General features: G+C 31.0%; 3 protein-coding genes across 5 annotated transcripts; 1 reads left to right on the forward strand and 2 right to left on the reverse strand.

The window, feature by feature from the left end:
• Window positions 1-1,173: 1,173 nt before the first annotated feature.
• Window positions 1,174-5,541, reverse strand: LOC129870425 (pentatricopeptide repeat-containing protein At5g65560-like). 3 transcript variants are annotated; one of them, XR_008762084.1, is made up of 4 exons: window positions 2,628-5,540; window positions 2,407-2,486; window positions 1,914-2,164; window positions 1,174-1,673 (listed from the first exon to the last, which is right to left on the reverse strand). XR_008762084.1 is itself a non-coding variant. In XM_055945215.1 (2 exons), the coding sequence occupies exon 1, from the start codon at window positions 5,299-5,301 to the stop codon at window positions 2,629-2,631; it is 2,673 nt and encodes an 890-aa protein (XP_055801190.1). In that variant the 5' UTR covers window positions 5,302-5,541; the 3' UTR covers window positions 1,174-2,164; window position 2,628. The 3 variants fall into 3 exon arrangements, 1 of the variants encoding a protein (XP_055801190.1); XR_008762085.1 differs by having other exon boundaries at window positions 1,174-2,164; XM_055945215.1 differs by lacking the exon at window positions 2,407-2,486 and having other exon boundaries at window positions 1,174-2,164; window positions 2,628-5,541.
• A 1,499-nt stretch (window positions 5,542-7,040) lies between these two features.
• LOC129871089 (HVA22-like protein e) lies at window positions 7,041-8,932 on the forward strand. The gene is made up of 5 exons (XM_055945961.1): window positions 7,041-7,152; window positions 7,258-7,284; window positions 7,998-8,120; window positions 8,229-8,400; window positions 8,816-8,932. Exons 1-5 carry the CDS (start codon window positions 7,106-7,108, stop codon window positions 8,834-8,836), a joined length of 390 nt encoding a protein of 129 aa, XP_055801936.1. The 5' UTR covers window positions 7,041-7,105; the 3' UTR covers window positions 8,837-8,932.
• An 880-nt stretch (window positions 8,933-9,812) lies between these two features.
• LOC129870751 (uncharacterized) lies at window positions 9,813-18,056 on the reverse strand. Its single transcript, XM_055945611.1, has 16 exons — window positions 17,899-18,056; window positions 17,342-17,411; window positions 16,588-16,709; window positions 15,799-15,852; window positions 15,614-15,730; window positions 14,332-14,451; window positions 13,331-13,466; window positions 13,065-13,235; window positions 12,836-12,988; window positions 12,445-12,551; window positions 12,235-12,325; window positions 11,816-11,957; window positions 11,434-11,590; window positions 10,891-11,007; window positions 10,301-10,427; window positions 9,813-10,181 (listed from the first exon to the last, which is right to left on the reverse strand). The coding sequence occupies exons 1-16, from the start codon at window positions 18,006-18,008 to the stop codon at window positions 9,945-9,947; spliced, it is 2,031 nt and encodes a 676-aa protein (XP_055801586.1). The 5' UTR covers window positions 18,009-18,056; the 3' UTR covers window positions 9,813-9,944.
• Window positions 18,057-18,621: the final 565 nt, after the last annotated feature.

Below are 18,621 nucleotides of genomic sequence, written 5' to 3' on the forward strand. Positions count from 1 at the left end.
TATACATTTTGATGTTCAAAGATAAATGTTCTTACAAATTCTTATAATTCAGCTGTCACAAATTTTTCATAGCAAACTCATAATAAAATAGAGGAATCACACCCCATCCGCTTTCAAGAATGAGGGAATCACACCCTTGTAAAATCGTGATAAACTAGAGGAATCACAACCCTTTCGCATTCAAAAATGAGGAAATTGCATTATCATAATAAAATAGATGAATCACACCTCTTCCGCATTCAAAAATAAGTGAAATCACGCCCTTGCAAGTTCATAATGAAATAGAGGAATCACACCCCTTTCACATTCAAAAATAAGGGAATCGCAAGCACATAATAAAATAGGGGCATCACACCCCTTCCACATTAAAAAATAAGGGAATCGCAAACACTTAATAAAATAGGGGAATCACACCCCTTACGCATTCAAAAATAAGGGAATCACACCCTTGCAAATTCATATTGAAATAGAGGAATCACACCCCTTCCGCATTCAAAAAAAAAGGGATCACACATGCAAATTCATATTTTAAAATAGGAGAATCACACCCCTTCCACATTCAAAAATAAGGGAATCACACCCTTGCAAATTCATATTGAAATAGAGGAATCACAACCCTTCCGCATTCAAACAAAAAGGGATCACACATGCAAATTCATATTTTAAAATAGGGGAATCACACCCTTCCCCATTCAAAAATAAGGGAATCACACCCTTGCAAATTCATATTGAAATAGAGGAATCACACCCCTTCCGTATTCAAAAAAAAAAAGGGATCACGCACATGCAAATTCATAATAAAATAGAGGAATCACACCCCTTCCACATTCAAAAATAAGGGAATCGCAAGCACATAATAAAATATGGGAATCACATCCCTTCTGCATTCAAAATAAGGGAATCACCCCCTTGCAAATTCAAATTGAAATAGAGGAATCACAACCCTTTCGCATTCAAAATTAAGGGAATCGCAAACACATAATAAAATAGGGGAATCACACCCTTGCAAATTCATATTTAAATAGAGGAATCACGCCCCTCTTACATTCAAAAAAAAGGGAATCACACCCTTGCAAATTCATAGAAAAATAGAGGAATCACGCCCCTTCTGCATTTAAGAAACAGAATCACACTCTTGCATTTTCATAATAAAATAGAGGAACCACACCCGCAAAAAAGAAAATCACATCCTTGCAAATTCATAATAAAAATAGAGGAATCACACCCCTTCCACATTCAAATATATGGGCATCACACCCTCGCAAATCCGTAATAAAATAGGGGAATCATACACACCCCTAGCGACCAAACCCATGCACCACTCAATCTTTTTTGATCATGGGGCAAATAAGACAATACTGGATATATTTTTAGAATTATGTACATCATATACCTAGTTCGGTGGGGTGACCACGTGTTCACATGAACCCTATTTTCTATGGTAAATCCGCCACTGAATCAGCATATAAAGTAAAAAATAATATTAACATATCCATCTCCAGGCATTCAGAGACCTCAAAATACCAATATAAATGCAGCCAAAGTTGTAGATAGATTATCATGTACATACTTGCATGTCTCCAGCTTTACACCAAACATTTATGTGTAGAACTCCTTGTCCCATCTGTTGCATCAGGTCAGCAACCTCCAAAACATCATCTCTTTGAGCCCAACTGCATCAGCAATAAAGGCAGAAGAAAGGAGGAGAATCATAATCTAGAAACAAGATAGGCAAATACGAGCAAAAGAACCTCCGGAGAGTTGGGAAACTTATATGCTAATCGGCATTCCTTCCTTTTATTTTTACTCCATTCAGTGTTGGTCCGAGGTCTATCAAAGCATATATTGTAAGCTACCCTGAAAACAAAGTAGTATGATAAGCAGGTACACATCAGCTGTAACACTAGCCATACCTGTCAATTAATATGCTATATACAAAGGTATTCCTGGGGATGCTTTTAGCACTCATTTCTTTTGTCACGGCCAAAGCACTTCGCATCCAGTCTGATTTAAGCATGCCTTGAGTAATGCCTCATTTTTATACATGTCAAGCTCCAAATCCTCATTTTTAACTTTTGCAAAATATTCACAAGTTGTTCCAATATCACCAGGAGATGCCTAACCATGCATAATGGTTGTATATCTGACTCACTTGGACTAGTGCCTGCAGGCAACATATCGTCAAAATATGGTACAGCCTTCTCAATCTGTATCAGGTTAAAGAAAAAGTGAACAAATAAGGAGCTAGAGAAACCAGTTGCAACAAATAACGCATATGTTAGCACCAGAAACTGAGACATCAGTTTGTTCATCATTTATTTTAAAAACATCAAGAACATGACAGAAATGAACAATAGAAGGAGAAATACAAGAAAAAGTTAATAAGCAAAGTAACTTGCTTGTTACCTCTCAGGAGTAGCTGCATATACTATGTGATGACTCTGAAGTGGTTTCTTGAAAAGAAAAATCCCCATTAACTAAATAGCCTACAGGCATGGAAATGAAAGATCTTTATTGAAGCAACAGCATATCAAGGTGCACATGAAGATCTTCATTTTTTTAAAAAAAAAAAAGAATCTATTTTAAAAAGGTGCACATGAAAAATCGTAAAAGTAGGAATTTCTTACTTTATTCATTGTTTGTCCTATCAAGTCCCTCTAGTAGCAATGAATATGTATGGTCACTGAGTCGAAAATGATTCTTCTCCATGATATCTAACAACTCCAAACATCTATCTACAAGTCCTCTCTTAAGTAAGCCATCAATTAGAAGTTTCCAAGCTACTTCATCATTATTGTACCCACAACCAAGAAGCCTGAAGAAGCTCATCTTAGCTTTCTCATTGTTTCCGTCATCATACAACCCACACACAAGGAGCTTGTATGACTCTAAGTGTGGTAAAAAACCTTGCGTAAGCATAGTGTCAAGAAACCTTGCTGCATCCTCATACATTTTCAACTTGCAACAACAATTTACCATTGAGGTATATATATCTTCACTAAGAGATATTCCAAAACTCTGCATATGATCAAGTAATCTCGAAGCTTCCTCAAGTCGTCCTTCTCTACAGAGTCCAGTAGTAAGCGAACTAAAAGTGTTTGTATTTAGAGGACAGCGATGTTCCACCATTTTATCAAAGAGTTCAAGCAAAGTTTCATATTTCACCACTTTCCACACATCAGCAATATTAATGGAACTGGCCTCAGTTTTGATATCAAGTCCTCCTTGGGACAAATGTTTGATCAAAATGGAGTAAGTGTACTGAGAAGGTTCATGACCAGCATCAACCATAAATTTTAGCACATCAAAGGATCGATTCAATAATCCTGCACGACCATAGCCATCAATCATTACTGTATAGGCCATCACATCTGGCATAACTCCCGCCTCTGCCATCTTATCCATCACGTCCTCTGCTTCTTTCAATTTCTCTTCATTGTAATATGCAACCAGAAACGAAGTGTAAATGCAGACATCAGGTTTGTGTCCAGTGGAAACCATTAAATGAAAAACCTTATAAGCTTGGCCAAAGGCAGATTCTTTTAGTAGTTGCTCAATCAAGATACTGTAGGATTCAATTGTGGGTTTAACACCACTTCCTGGCATCATTTTAAGTAATTGGTCTCCTTCCAGCTGCTTACCCTGCTTACATAACCCTTTAATTAGCACATTATAAGTGTATGCATTTGGAGAGCAACCTTCCTCAATCATTTTCTTAAACAATGTCAAAGCATAATCAGCTTTTTCAGCTTTGCAATATCCGTCAATGAGAGCAGTGCACATCGCAACATTAACCTTTATACCCTTCTCTTTCATAGAACTAAAAATGGTGGAAGCCTCTTCAACTCTGCCTCTTTCACACAAGCCATCAACCAGAGTACAATAAGTCCACTCATCAGGAGCCAAATCATTCTCTTCCATCAATCTAAGCAACCTAAATGCACTACCTATTTCACCCTCTTTACACTGTCCATCAATTAACAAGTTAAAAGTGACTTTGCTAGGAGACAGTTTGCGCTCAATCATCTTATCAAGTAGTGCCATTGCCTTATGCACCTTCTTTATCATACAAAAGCCAGAAATCAATTCATTGTACGTACGCACATTCGGGATACAATTATTGGATTCCATCGTGTCAAAAACATCTAACGCAACATCAACCAAACCTTTCTTACAGTATCCATCAATCAAAGCATTGTATGTCACCACATTCGGAACTAATCCCTTTTCCGACATCACATTCAATAACTCTCTCGCTTCATCAAGCTTAAACTCTTTACACAAGCCATCAATGAGCACAGTGTAAGTATGAACATTCGGCTCACAGCCCTTCTCCTTCATCTCATCAAATAAGCGCAATGATTCTTCCCTCCTATCCAATCCACACAACGCATCAATCAGAATCGTATAGCTCCTAACATTCGGATAACAACCATCATCTCCCATTCCTAAAAACAACTCCATCCCCTCATCAATCCTCCCCCCTTCACACAACCCATGAATCAAATTGTTATACGAAACCACATTCCTTCGACAACCCTTCTTAGACATTTCCTTAAACACCTTAAAAGCACTATTCACATCATTTCTCCTACAATACCCCAATACAAACGACGTATACGTGTGTGTGTCCGGATTCAAACCAGCTTGCAAGATCTTACTCAAATAAAAATCAGCTTCAACAACATTACCCAATTTACAATAAGCATTAATCATTGTATTAAAAGTATAAATATCAGGCTTAATCATATCACTCAACATCTCATCATACACACATTTCATATCCTCAATCATAACATACCTCGATAAACACATTAACAACTTGTTATAACCCCAAACATCAATCTTGAACCTGCACCTCATCTCCAGGACAAAACCCATCACGAAAACAGCATCATCACGGGTTTCGCAAGATTTAATCATGGAAATTCGGGTTCTTTCAGCGACCCGGAAGAGGTTATTGGAAATCAAAATGCGTAAAAGGGGTGCGAAAGATTGAGGGTTGGGTTTGAATAAAGGGGTATTTCGGGTAGATAGATAATCGAAGAAGGAGATTACAATGTGGGGGTTAAGATTTGGGTTTTGTGAAAGGAAAGAAGAGAATTGAGAAGGGGATAAAGAAGGAATAAGTGTGTTGACAGAAGGGTGTTTTCGCCAATTTGGGTTTGAAAGGATGGAGAGGAGATGGTGGTTAATGGAGGAAGAAGAAGAAGTGATGGATTTGATGAAGAAGAGGGAAATTGAGTGAGATGAACGGAATGTGAACGGAGATGGAAGCAACGCCGTTGATTTTTGTATCATTTTCTGAATCGAGAAATTGGACGGCCGAGATGAAGAGAAGGAAAATGTAGAAAGTGTTAGAGATCCATTGGAGCTGAGAAATGGAGCTCTGCTGACTGAGTTGAGTTGAAGAAGGAAAGCCGGTAGGGCTTCTTCTTTCTATTTTCTATTTTCAATTTTTGTCCTTTTTTTTAATCGAGAATTTATCGTAAATAGTCAAATAAAAAACCTTAAAATTCACCCGATCTATCTATGAAATTTGAGGAGAGTTGAAAGTCTTTCGATTCTTAGATAAGGAAAATAATTCAATCAGTGTGATTAATCCACTCTTCTGAATAGCAAATGATAAGTTGGTATCTTTGGTGGATTGCCCACAAAAGTTAGAAAGAAATGAACATAGTATCAAACACCCAATAATAGTAGGGTATATTATTGTTGTTGTTTACTTATGTAAGCTCTTTTTTGGATGAATACATGGATCATATCTTAAATTTATAAGTAAATTTCATTTATACGAAATTATGATATAATTTAATTGAACGTATAATAATTAAATTTGAAGAAAAATTATGCTTGTGATCTCAAGTATTTATAATATGAATAAGTTGATTAAATAAAATATGTCATATTTTTTAATTATACACATTAATGTCTATTGGAATAAGATTTAAGATTTTATAGTTTATTATGGTTAATGTGTAATTAAAGGTGGAGACATATTTTAAGTTGTCAATTTTTGTAGATAACAAGCGTTTAAGAGTATGTAGAGAAGCTTTTTCAAAATTTGAGTCGAGAAATATATGATAAAGATGCTCTATTATGAGTTTAGAGCCTTGATCGAAATATATCATAATTTAAATATCTAAATAAAATTTAGTGACAAATTTAATGTAAGAGATTATTAATGTATTCAACTTTCTTTTTAATTTCTAAATTCTAATAATAGGTGTCCCCTTCTTTTCTTCTTGGGCTTTCTTTATTTAATTTCTAATACTAATATGCTCTTCTTCTTTTTTTCTTTTTGGCTTTCTTTATTTCTACTTTATGTCAATCAACTAGGAATATTAGCCAATCATCATGAATATGCTTATACATATCTTATTGCTTCAAATGAATAGTTTATTTAACAAAATTATATAGTATGTTTGACTTGGCTTTTTTAAAGAATCAACTCATATATTATCCTTCCATTGTAAATTGAGTTATTATTATATATTAATTTGAGATCAAATCGATATGAGTTGTAGTAAAATAATTGAGAAATCTTTCCCTTTTAATCAAAAATCTTAAATTCAAATCCATAAGAATGAAACAAACTGCGGTAGAATTTCATAAACTTCAAACCAACATAAATAACGTATATCAGGTGGAAAATAAAAAAAAAATGATAGAATTTCATAAACTTCAAATGTTGAACCAAAAAAATTGATAGAATTTCATAAACTTCAAATGCCTAATGGACCAAAAGGAAAAAAAAATAATCATAAATTTCAAATTCTAGATCGTGTCTCTGCTCTCTAACGTAACTCTTTTCAATTTCATGATCTTAGTAATTGATTAAATATTCAATGTAATGATGTTTTATTTACTTTGGATCTTGTTAATATATGCTTAATTAATAAATAAATTAAGTTGAATTGATCTGTCATGTGCTAAACCTAGAACACTACGTTAAAGCAAGAACCTGATACCTATTTGTCCTATAAATACACAATTCTCCCTCTTAAACTTTATCATATTATTTTTCATTAGTTGCTTAAGTATTCTAATTATTATTATAAGTGTCTCTAAAGTTTCTTTTGAAGCATTTCATTGAAGATAAATTATGGGTCATTTGTGGACTTTGGTCACTAATCTCCATACTCTTGCTGGGTAATATTATAATCTTTTATATATTTCCTATTTTCTTAATTCTATTTTTACTTTTGTTTGGGAATTCTTGAAAAGTGACAAGTTTATTTTGTACAAAAATTGCAGGCCAGTGATGATGTTGATCTATCCTCTGTGAGTCGTAACATTCTTCTAAAAAAATCTCACTCATCTCCAATTTATACTTCGAGTTACATCATTATCAAGCCCAAAATATGTCTCTATCATGTAAAATTGTATCATAATTTATGAAATTCTTCACTTTTTCTTTCATTTCAATGTAGAAATTACTTAAAATATCATATGCATCCCTTCTTCACAAGTTATCTGCGTTATGTCATGATGGTCACACTTCCCATGTCCCAATGCATGTTCAAAGCCATAAATTAAAACTAATTCTTGCATCTTACAAATAAATAATTATTTTTTCAGATAACGACAAGTATGAATTTGGCAGAATTTAATATTTTTTTGTTAGATTTATATTTATATTAAAAAATTCATTTAATATGTACAAACAAGTTATTCAGAACCTAATAAGAAAAAAAATAATTTAAAACCCATAATTATAAATTTAAAATCTTAGATGTGTGTCTGCTTTTAGTTCGTGAACTAAGCAACATTATATTCATGATCCTGTGATGAATCTAGTTTATTAATCTAAAAATATTATTTAGGCATGGGGGTTTCTTTCGTCAAAAAGTTATATTGTATATATATAAGGTTAAACATATTGTTGACATATAAATAATAAGTGTTGAATCCCTTTGGCTTCTTCTTATATATATTTATTTATATTTTGAACTCTTTTATTGAAAACTCTGACTCCGCCGTCGTGTATTTGGTAGATATGCATCAATAGTAGCAATAGAGAGCACATCCAAATTGGATGATGAACAATGGCTTGCTTATTGGATTCTATATTCTCTTCTTACACTTGTGGAAATGCTATTTCAACCCATTCTTAACTGGTAACTAAGCTCTCTCACAAGTTTTTAATTTATTTATTTTATGTAAATTCAATCTAAAAGAATATTTTTTATTTACTTTATTTTTTCTGATTTTTTAAAAATTATTAGGATACCAATATGGTATGATGTGAAGTTGATTGTTGTGGCATGGCTAGTTTTGCCCCAATTTAGAGGAGCTACTTTTATATATGAGACTTATGTTAGAGAAAAAATAATCAAGAATTATGGAGAGCAAGGCAAGGCCAAAAAGAAATCTGTTCACTTTATGACTCCAAAGAAGGTGAGTTAACTGAATAACATTTTATATATGAGACTTATGTTAGAGAAAAACATATTTTTCTAATTTTAACTTGATTTTCTTAAAGAACTTTGAGGGGGGAGCTTTGGAGAAGGGTAAATATGTCATTTTGGTGTTAAATCACGAAATTAATAATCTGCAGATTGTTATTCTGTATGAGGTGTGGGATAAGAATAATTCCGAGATTATTACTAATCTCTTATCCATCACGCCAAACGATTCCATATTTGTAGTGATCATCTTGGTCCAGGGATTGATTCTTTCTTGTATGTCAAACACATTAAAGTAAGGCTTAATCTTATCTTTGCAACACTAAACAACTTCTAAGTAGATCATTTTGCAATTGATTCTTATTTGACCAGTATAATTTACACAATATATTTTGTTTGTTAATTAGGAGGAGGATGAAGCTTACTGAAGGAAATTACAAGAAATGCTACATTACTGACCATTACTCAGTGCACAACTCTAACAGCTTTGATCGAAGCAGATTCGGGATTTAAAATTTATGAATTCTAAAGTAATTTATTATACATACATATTTAGTGAATTTTCAACAAATATACATAGTTTTCCATACTTTTCATACTATTATTACAAGTGTACAACTAAATATAAATTTTGAATCTAATATATTAAATAAATTATGAAAAAACTTCAAGCTTAAACCCATAAAAAATTCATATCTTGAATCTATCATTAATGGTCGTGAGTATATATAAATTAACACCCTATAAAAATTAGCCCATAAAAATATTTCGCCGGCTCATTCTATAATAATACTTCGCTATCAGTCATCCATGAGTATTTATCAATTCACATGGGATTTCATGTGTCCCAGGCAACTAATTAGGTCAGAGCGCTATCTAGGGTGCAACATTTGTGGTACTGCACTAGCACGACATATTTGTATTGCTCTTCCATAATTCTATTTTCATGTCATTGTACTTCAAAACATTTTTTAAAAATATTTATTCGATCATTTGATATTTTTATTATAATTAACATTGATTATTTTAAATTCACACCACATAAAATCTATTAAAGAAACAATTTAAATAGATCTCTTGTGTTTGCTTTATTTCTCTGCTTTTGAGGAATTCACAGATCAAAATGTTGTTAAACAAGGGTGCCACAGCAAACACAAAGCTCTCTTTCCCACAATTATTGTTCATGTAGGGGAAACAGTTTGTGCTTTCTAAAAATAATCCATATTTTTATTTAGATAAATTAACATAATATAAAGAAATTAAGAAGACTTAACAGTTAATATGAAACATATTTCAATGAAGATAACAATATAAACCTATGATGCTCGACTTTATATATAGAGTGTTTATCGACTGTTATTTAGATGGAAATGTTTCCATAACTTTTGATACGATACGATAACATTACAATAACAAGAGCTTTTATTTCTCATATCGACAAATTCTCATACATAAAAAAGACTAAATAATGTAGTAAGTAAATAAATTGTATTGTACTCCTAAAACTTTGTCAAAATATGTATAATCCCCCCGTATTTACTGTGGTGGTCCTTCAAATCTAATATAATCATACATGACTCCCTTAAAAGGACTACCACCTTTAGCTTGCGTTAAATATATGATATTTTCTCCAATTTGTAAATTATACCCCGGAATTTCAAAAGTGAAAAGAGAGTATAGTCCATGAATTCCATGTCTTGCTATTGCATTACTTTGTCCAACTCCTGGGGTCTCAAAATTTGGCCTTGGTCTAATAAGGTTGTTTATTCTTACCTAAAATTCAAAGAAAAAAAATAATATTAATATTTAAATTATATATTTTTAACTAGAAACAAAGAGAAAAGTAACGCATTAAGCAATTTATCAATAGGATTTAATTTGTATCTACTTACTTGCAAATGAGAAGAAGTGGCAGAAGCCAATGCTATATGGAGTGTATAAGTTCCACTTGGATCCACAGTTGAAAGATCAAATAAAATTTGCCATGTTGTTGGTATATATTTCTTATTTTTAGTCCTCCTGCAATGGAAAATTAAAAAATTGTCAATAATATGTTATTTAAAAATAAAAAAACAGTTCGATGTATTAAACTTCCGCTATGGTACCTAGGGTTCAAAGAAAGCACGATCATAAGGATTTATTATATGCAGTCTTACCCTACATTTTTCTGCAAGAGGCTATTTTCAGAGCTCAAACCTGTGAACTTTAGGTCACATAACAGTAATTTTACCAGTTACGCCAAGTCTCCTCTTCAATAATATGCTATTTGTATCAAATAAAAACTAATACTCTTAAAAAAAAGGCAGCAAAAAGTGCTCAAACGGCTTCAGTAGCCTAAGGGTGTGATATAAACAACCTATTAGTAGGTGCTTTCACGACTCGAATCCGTGACTTTATAAGTCACATGGAGAAAACTTTACAGTTGCTCCCAGACTCGATCCCGGCCCCTTAAATAAAGTATAATATATTGCTAATTAATTACCTTGTTACATGGGCATAGAACCAATCTTTTCTGTAATCACTAACACCAACTCTGTATACTAAATCTTCATTAGAATATAAATCTGTATAACGATCCCATAAACCATATTGTCTAAACCTGCAAATAACAAAAGATTTATCAAATTGAGCAATATTCAGAATATTGACTATAAGTTTTCTTATACACACATGATAAGAATTTAAGTTATATACACTGATTCTGTGTAACGTCTTTTACATATCAACGTAATTGAACATGTTGTTGAAGTAGGTTACACTACTAAAAATGCACGTTTTAAGGTCAAAAAGCATGGCGCCAATTTTTATATTTCTAAATTTTTTTTTTGGACCAAACCGATGGACACTGAATAATGCACGTATCGATCCTTAGATGTACTAGTTTACAAGTTAGTAATGTTTGTCGTAGAAATTTACATGCAATTACTTTATAACTGACATGATTATGTAAATATTTGGCATATCGTCGATAATATAGAACTTTGAACTCATAAAATAAAGTTAAGTAGGTTTAATCAAAACTTACTTTTGTGTAGTGTTGATGAATACATGGTTGGTGAGGCTAGGCAACGGATCAGGCACAAAAAACTCAGCAGCTGTTCTATCAGGAATTCCAATTTCCCATACAGTTGGACCATTTCTTGGAGGATTATAAACTAAATTACCAAGATTAAATTCACTTCCTGCAACCATAAAATTATTTTTGAGAATATTGTTTCCGTGTGATATATAGGTCACGGATTCAAGGAGTGGACACAACCACAAATGTTTGTATCAAGGCAGATTGTCTACAATTCTATATCATACCCCTTAAGGTGTGGACCTTTAAAAGATTCATGCGAGAATGTCAGAATGATTTATGCACTAAACTGCCCTCTTAGTATTGAGAAAAGGAAAAGAAAAAGAACCTTGAGTGATGGTAAAGTTAAGGTTGTATTTGTAATCTCCAATAACTCCAGGGACCCATGAATACAAGTTATAAGTTCCGGGTACAACTCCAGTAATCTTGAAATATCCAGTCTCATTTGTTTGAGTCCAAAATTGATAACCCTAACCAAAAAAAAAGTTTTTTTTTTTAAAAAAAGAAGTTAATCTTGATATATTCATATAAAGATTACGTTGTTTATATGAACTTGTTTAATCAGACACAAAATTAAAAAAATAAAGAAAGACATACTTTTGACATATCAATGTCGCTATAAAATTATGTCACTAAAAGTAAAATGTACAATTTAACATTAAATTATTTTCAAATACAAATAAACTATCGATCTATTTTTAAGAAATTTAAAAAAAATAGTGTCATATAAAATGAACGAAGACTAACCTTGGTCTCAGTTTGCCATGATCCAACATCTCCAGGCAGCGCCAATCCAACATATGCAGATTTTGCATAAAAGTGATCTTCACTTATGTACCTAAAACAAAGTTACAAAATATTCGATCCAATAAGTGAAATAAGGGCATTTTTAAACTGAAATTTAATTAAAGTGGGGCAAATATAAGTCTTTTTAAATAGGTAAAAGACATTTTTTACCTATCGTTAACCAACAAACGACCGCTAACTGTGGCCCGTTCATTGGCTTTGGGATATTCTTTTAATTCTGGGAAATCATATGGCCATTTTCCAGTTTCTTCAAACATCTGCAAATTAAATTAAGAAAATTTCATGTTATATATATGTTAGTTTGTATTTATCGAAGATATAATTAAATAAATAAAAATAATGCTCGATCAGTACATACTTCAACATGTTACTAGACAGGTTCGGTATAATTCAATAATATAATTTTGATATTCCAAATCTTATATATTTGTTAAGAAATTCACTAAATACGTATATATATAATAAACTTTCAAACCTATAACCTTCATATTCTGAATCTGCATGCCTATTTAACCAGAGTTGAATATGAACATTAAATTACCTGTCTTTTAGCATCCTCCCAAAGTGTGTGATGGTTATTGCCAGAATCTGAGTTGAGATAAAAGAAAACAGGACCAAATACTTTTTTCCATGATTCTCCTTCTTGGAGATTCACTCCTAATTTTGGACCTGTATAATGTCCACTGAAAAACGTCTGCAAAAAAATGCATCACATCTGAAAGAACAGTGTGTCACGTAAATTGAAACAGATAACACGTAAAATTACTTACAGTTAGGGATGTGGGACCAGAATGAGAAGTAAGATCTTGTTTCATTGGTCCACCACATGTATATTCATTAGTTGGTGTAATTACCCAAAAACCTACATGAGGATTATTACAAATCCATCCATGAAATTTGATATCCTTGCTATCAAAAGAATATTGGTACTTGTCATCAACCTAAATAAATGTAAAATTATCAACATTATATTAATGACCAATTGCAATTTTTTAAATTAATAACATATTTAAAAGTTTTTATTTAATTTAATCACCTCATTCTTGAATTGAAAGTGGGATGGATGTGTTATTTGAACAGCTTCTCTATAGCCAAGGATTTTTCCATGGGAAATTTCTTGGTTTGTTGGCATCACCCTTTGCATATCATCTGATACAGCCATATAGTGAAACCTAAATAATGTAAAAAATAATTTATTAATTCACCAAAATTATAATAGTTTAATATATTTAATTTTTTTCTTGGGAATGCTTAATTAAGTGGACTCCAATCGGTGATTTTTCTGTTTCGGATGTGAAGGCTGGTCTAGAAGTCACTAAGATCTCTAAACTAATCTATTTCAGTTTAAATTGTGACCTCTCGATCACAAAAATATGTACTTGTAACTTTGCATAACTCGATATTAAAGAGTAAGAGTGGAAATTATAGCCGACGAAATGAGAAGATAATATAATGCTAAATTAATTAAGTGGACAACTATATGGTGAAGTCACTAAGATTTTTAAAACTCGTCTATTTCAATTTAAATTATGACATATCAATCACCAAAATATGTATTTGTAACTTTATATAACTCGATATTAAGAATAAAAGTGGAAGCTATAGCCGACGAAAAGAGTAGGCAATGCTTAATCAATTAAGTTGACAACTATATGATTTTGAGGTCACTAAGATCTCTAAACTCACCTATTTCAGTTTAAATTGTAACATCTTAATCACCAAAATATGCACTTATAACTTTGTATAACTCGATATTAAAGAGTAAGAGTGGGGGTTATAGCCAATAAGAGGAGTAGGTAGGCAATGCCTAATTAATTAAGTGGACAACTATATGGTGAAGTCACTAAAATCTCTTAAACTCGTCAATTTCAGTTTAAATTGTGACCTCTCCATTACCAAAAATATGCATTATTTTACAACTAAATACAACTTGAGGTTAAAGAGCAAGGTACATCCAACATATATGATAATCAGTTGAACATCGTTAGTCGAGAAATTATAGTGCCCATACACATATATATGTATATAGAATCTTACAAGTTTTGACTGGGCTTGATTGCAATCCTGGCTTCATCTAGCCTAAGTTTAGGCATCCCCTCTGGATGTTCAAATTTCCCATATGAATAAAATCCTGAATTTCCTCGTAGCATCACAAACCTGTAAATTATAATATTGTGAGAAAATGAACAAAATGGTTCTTAATGTATGGGTAGTGCTTTATTTTGGTCATTAATATATTTCACTTGATTGAAATAGTCCTTAATGTATAGCAAATGTGTTCATTTTGGTTTTTTATCCTAAACCTAAAAGATTAATTAAAAAAAAGTGTTAAATTTAACTATGGAACCTACATGGCTAACAAAATCTACCATTGTTGTCTTCTTTGTTATCTCCATAAAATTTTATGTTTTAAGACAGAGAAAATAGTACATTTTGTTAAAGAAAGAAGAGACAATGATGTTAGATTTCATGAATTTTTTCTTTGGAGCTAACTAAGAAGACAACAATGATGGATTTTGTAAGCCACTGAGGTCCACAACTAAATTTCACACTTTTTGGGGGATAAAATATGTTAGGTTTAGGTAAAGGACCAAAATGAATATTTTTTGTTATACATTAAGAACCATTTCAATCAAATGAAATATATTAAGGATCAAAATGAACACATTTGTTATACATTAAGGATCATTTCAATTAAATGAAATATATTAATGATCAAAATAAAACATTACCCATACAGACCATTTTGGTCATTTTCTCTAATATTGTTCATGAAAAAAATTAACCCTTATTTCTTTTAAATTATATAAAAAAAAAGAAGGAATAATTTACTTACGATACCTAATAATTAGTTGACATTCACAAACTCATATTATTGATAGTAATATATAGATGTAGGGAAAATAATAATTCGGTTTCTCGGTTATTGATAAATACATATTTTAATCTTTGTGATATATGACCAAACATACATGTAACCTTCAACCAATTAAAATGTGTATAAATGGTCTCATGTAGGAAATATATTATATTTTGGGCTATTTTAAGAGTATATTACACTATGTTACTCTTAAATAAAGAATAACAATAAAAGTTTAATATAACAATAATTTAACAGTAGAACAGTTAATAATTCTAAAAACTTGTGAATGTTCATATGCAAAAGGGATAAAGTGAACATTTCAAGTAATCGAAAATTATATATGCTTAGTTAGATATCAAAAAGACTAAAAATTAGAATTTATCGAAAATTGAGTGATCAAAAGTATTATTAACCTTATAATAAGATAATATTAACCATCCAATAAAAAAAACTCACCTTTTGTCGATGTTTAGAGGAAGATCATGGTGTGCATTGGGATTCCACGTTTTTGTAAAAGAAACTTCAACTTTATTATCATCTTGTGATATAACTTTAAATTTTTTCATGAAAAGCCTGAGATAATAATTTTTACTTACATAATTAATAATAAAGTTAACACACAACATATTTAGATAACTTACGTATCAAAAGTGCTGCCCTTGTCTTGTGGAAGTTTCCACATGATATCCCAATATCTACATTTGAAAAACAAAATAAATCCAAACAAGATAACTAGTTAATGGACCTCGACTCGAGTTTTCGCTGTATAGGATTAAGTGAGATGACAAAAGCTAAAGCCATAAATATTCATACAATTTTTGTGGATTTTACTATTTCTCATGATAAAAAAATAAAGATCAATAATTGAGACAGATGAATTTGAATTTAATAAATGTTTATTTGTAGTTCTTAGCGATGAGCTTCTATATATAAGTATCGAAATTATTAAGTTCAATGTTCATAAGACGAGTTTTATTTTTAAATTGTTGTTATTGTTATTATTATTATTATTCATATTTATCATTGCTAACATTTTTTACTAAGTGTCTTTACAGGTGTCCAGAGTTTTCACCCAGAGAAGCTATTCGAATTAAATTCGAGTAATATTTTTAATTTATTATTGTGTATATTATTGACGTTAGACAAGTATTAGGTCGTTTCTTATATATTGTTTTACTTTATTCTTATGTATATTTCATGTTTATTATACTTGTTATATTAAAAAAAAAAAGTTCAATTGAACCTAACTTTGTAGCTGGAAATAAGATTTACCGGTAATGTTTCTTAAAAACAATTCGTAAGTAGGTTTTTGAAATGAGCTTTATATAATTATAAGTTACATCTGTCGTACTGGCAATCGATATTATCCAACCCTAAATTATTCTTTATTGTTATAGTGAAAGAATAAAAATAAAAATAAAAGTACTTACCCTCTCCTTGATTCTAGAAGCCTTTTCTCCAGTAGATTATCAATTCCTTTGTAACTTATTCCAGAAATATGTCCTGTTGGATTTGTTAGGGTAAGTTGAACAATGCCATTATCTATTACCACCTGATGATAATAATAATAATATCATAATATATAAGTCACCAATCACATATCATCACTTGTAATTAAATAATTACAATAATTATATATTTAGTGTAATCTCACAAGTGAGATCTCGAAAAGATACTTAATTAAGATATAGTCACACCTTATTCCTACTTTAAAGAATAAAAAGGTTATTTTCGATATATCCTCAACTCAAAAGAGAAGTTATTCAAATTAAGAAGGATTAAAAAGAAGAAAATCATGACAGCAAAATATGAATTGAAATAAGCAAAATAATTTAAAGCAGTAAATAGTAAAAGCACATTGAAGAATAAAGAAACTATGCAACACGTGTAAACAATCAGATTTATTAAATATATTTATCCTAGTTGTAATTATTAGATGAATAATTTGGTTCATGAATTGGTAAACTATATATTCGATGAAACAATTAAAACATAAGGTTAAATAATCAAAAATTGAACGTTGGACAATTTTTGTCGCTAAAATACAAAACAGAATAACAACATATTATTTTAAAAAGTATGCTAATTACGAGTTATTTAGCAATAGAATAACGATAAATTTAGTAACGAATTCCAATTTGTTAATGGTGATTCAAGTAAATAAAAGTGATTATGGGACTTTACATAGTGATTTGAGATCTGTAGTGTGACTGGAGGAGAATGCATCATCCAATGTTGATTTACTGGAGTATGCCTGTAATAATTAGACAAATAAAAAAAATTAGATATATAAATCATCAACAATATATGTTTGAATAAAGGTCGTTTATTTCAATTTACATTCGTGTAAATGGGACACAATGATCGAGTATGGAGTGGTTTGATCTAATAGGGGATCAAACCATTATATATCTCAATATTATTGGAATTGATCTCTTAGGTATATATTGTGCATAATAATAATGAGACCGTAGGGAAAAAAAAGTTTTAAGTTTAATTGATCATGTTATAGTATGCATTCAATAACGTATAATAAATTTGAGTAAGTATTATCAACACGTAGAGGCGGATCCAAAAATTTTAATTGTTTATGGTTATGTACTACAACGCCTTTATTCTTCTTCTTTTTTGTAGGATTGTGAATAAGTTAACTATTTTCGAAAGACCATCAACTCAATATAAGTATCACATATACTAACAGTATGTAAAAGAACATGCATTAGCTATCAGTATCGTCGTACCTCACATGATGCATCGTCCTCGAACTAGTAACAATCGAGAAAAGTTGTATTATAATTGTAAACCAAAATAAAATTTGTCGATGTAGTCTCTCTCCTTTCATCTTTCCCATTATAAGACACTGCAAGAGAACAAACTATCAACATTAAAGACGATGAATATATAATTAAGTAAAAAAAAAAGTATACTAACAAGTCACACAATGAATCGAAATAGTTAAATATTCTAAACTCAATTCAATACTCCCTCTATTCACTTTTACTTGGCCACCTCATTTTTACCTTAGAGAAATCCAATTTGAAGTTGATCTTGAGGATATAATTAACTAATGAGTGGAAATTATGAAAGTTTTTAGGTTTAGATAATATAATATATAGTAGTTGAAATCAATAAGAAAACGTAGTTCAACTCCTAGGTGTTTAGTGGTTGTGAACCTCTAATTAGTTGAAGTATTTCATTAAGACTAGAACATTGATTAGGGTATTTAATTACCTTGATAATTGACATGGCCAAAAACGTATCTACTCAAAATACATCAAAAACCAACCTAAAAAAAAGGGAAAAAACACTTCTATCTCAAAAAAAGAAACTATTTACAAACAGCTATTCATTTACTTTCATACCCCTATTTTTATAGCTAATTCACATTTAGTGGTTCAGTGAATAGAACAATAGGGCAGACAGGTAAATAATTTGGATCTTAGATCTAACTCGGATAAATAGTT

This window comes from Solanum dulcamara, chromosome 10 (genome assembly GCF_947179165.1).
Source record: "Solanum dulcamara chromosome 10, daSolDulc1.2, whole genome shotgun sequence".
Taxonomy (NCBI): domain Eukaryota; kingdom Viridiplantae; phylum Streptophyta; class Magnoliopsida; order Solanales; family Solanaceae; genus Solanum; species Solanum dulcamara.

Coding starts and splice junctions, on each gene's coding strand:
- LOC129870425 (XM_055945215.1), bottom strand. CDS start 5,301: ATGATACAAAAATCAACGGCGTTGCTTCCATCTCCGTTCACATTCCGT.
- LOC129871089 (XM_055945961.1), top strand. CDS start 7,106: ATGGGTCATTTGTGGACTTTGGTCACTAATCTCCATACTCTTGCTGG. Junction 7,285..7,997: donor ATGATGTTGATCTATCCTCT/GTGAGTCGTAAC, acceptor TGTATTTGGTAG/ATATGCATCAATAGTAGCAA. Junction 8,121..8,228: donor TTTCAACCCATTCTTAACTG/GTAACTAAGCTC, acceptor AAAAATTATTAG/GATACCAATATGGTATGATG.
- LOC129870751 (XM_055945611.1), bottom strand. CDS start 18,008: ATGGGAAAGATGAAAGGAGAGAGACTACATCGACAAATTTTATTTTGG. Junction 16,710..17,341: donor TACAGATCTCAAATCACTAT/GTAAAGTCCCAT, acceptor TATTATCATCAG/GTGGTAATAGATAATGGCAT. Junction 14,452..15,613: donor CCTCTAAACATCGACAAAAG/GTGAGTTTTTTT, acceptor TATAATTTACAG/GTTTGTGATGCTACGAGGAA.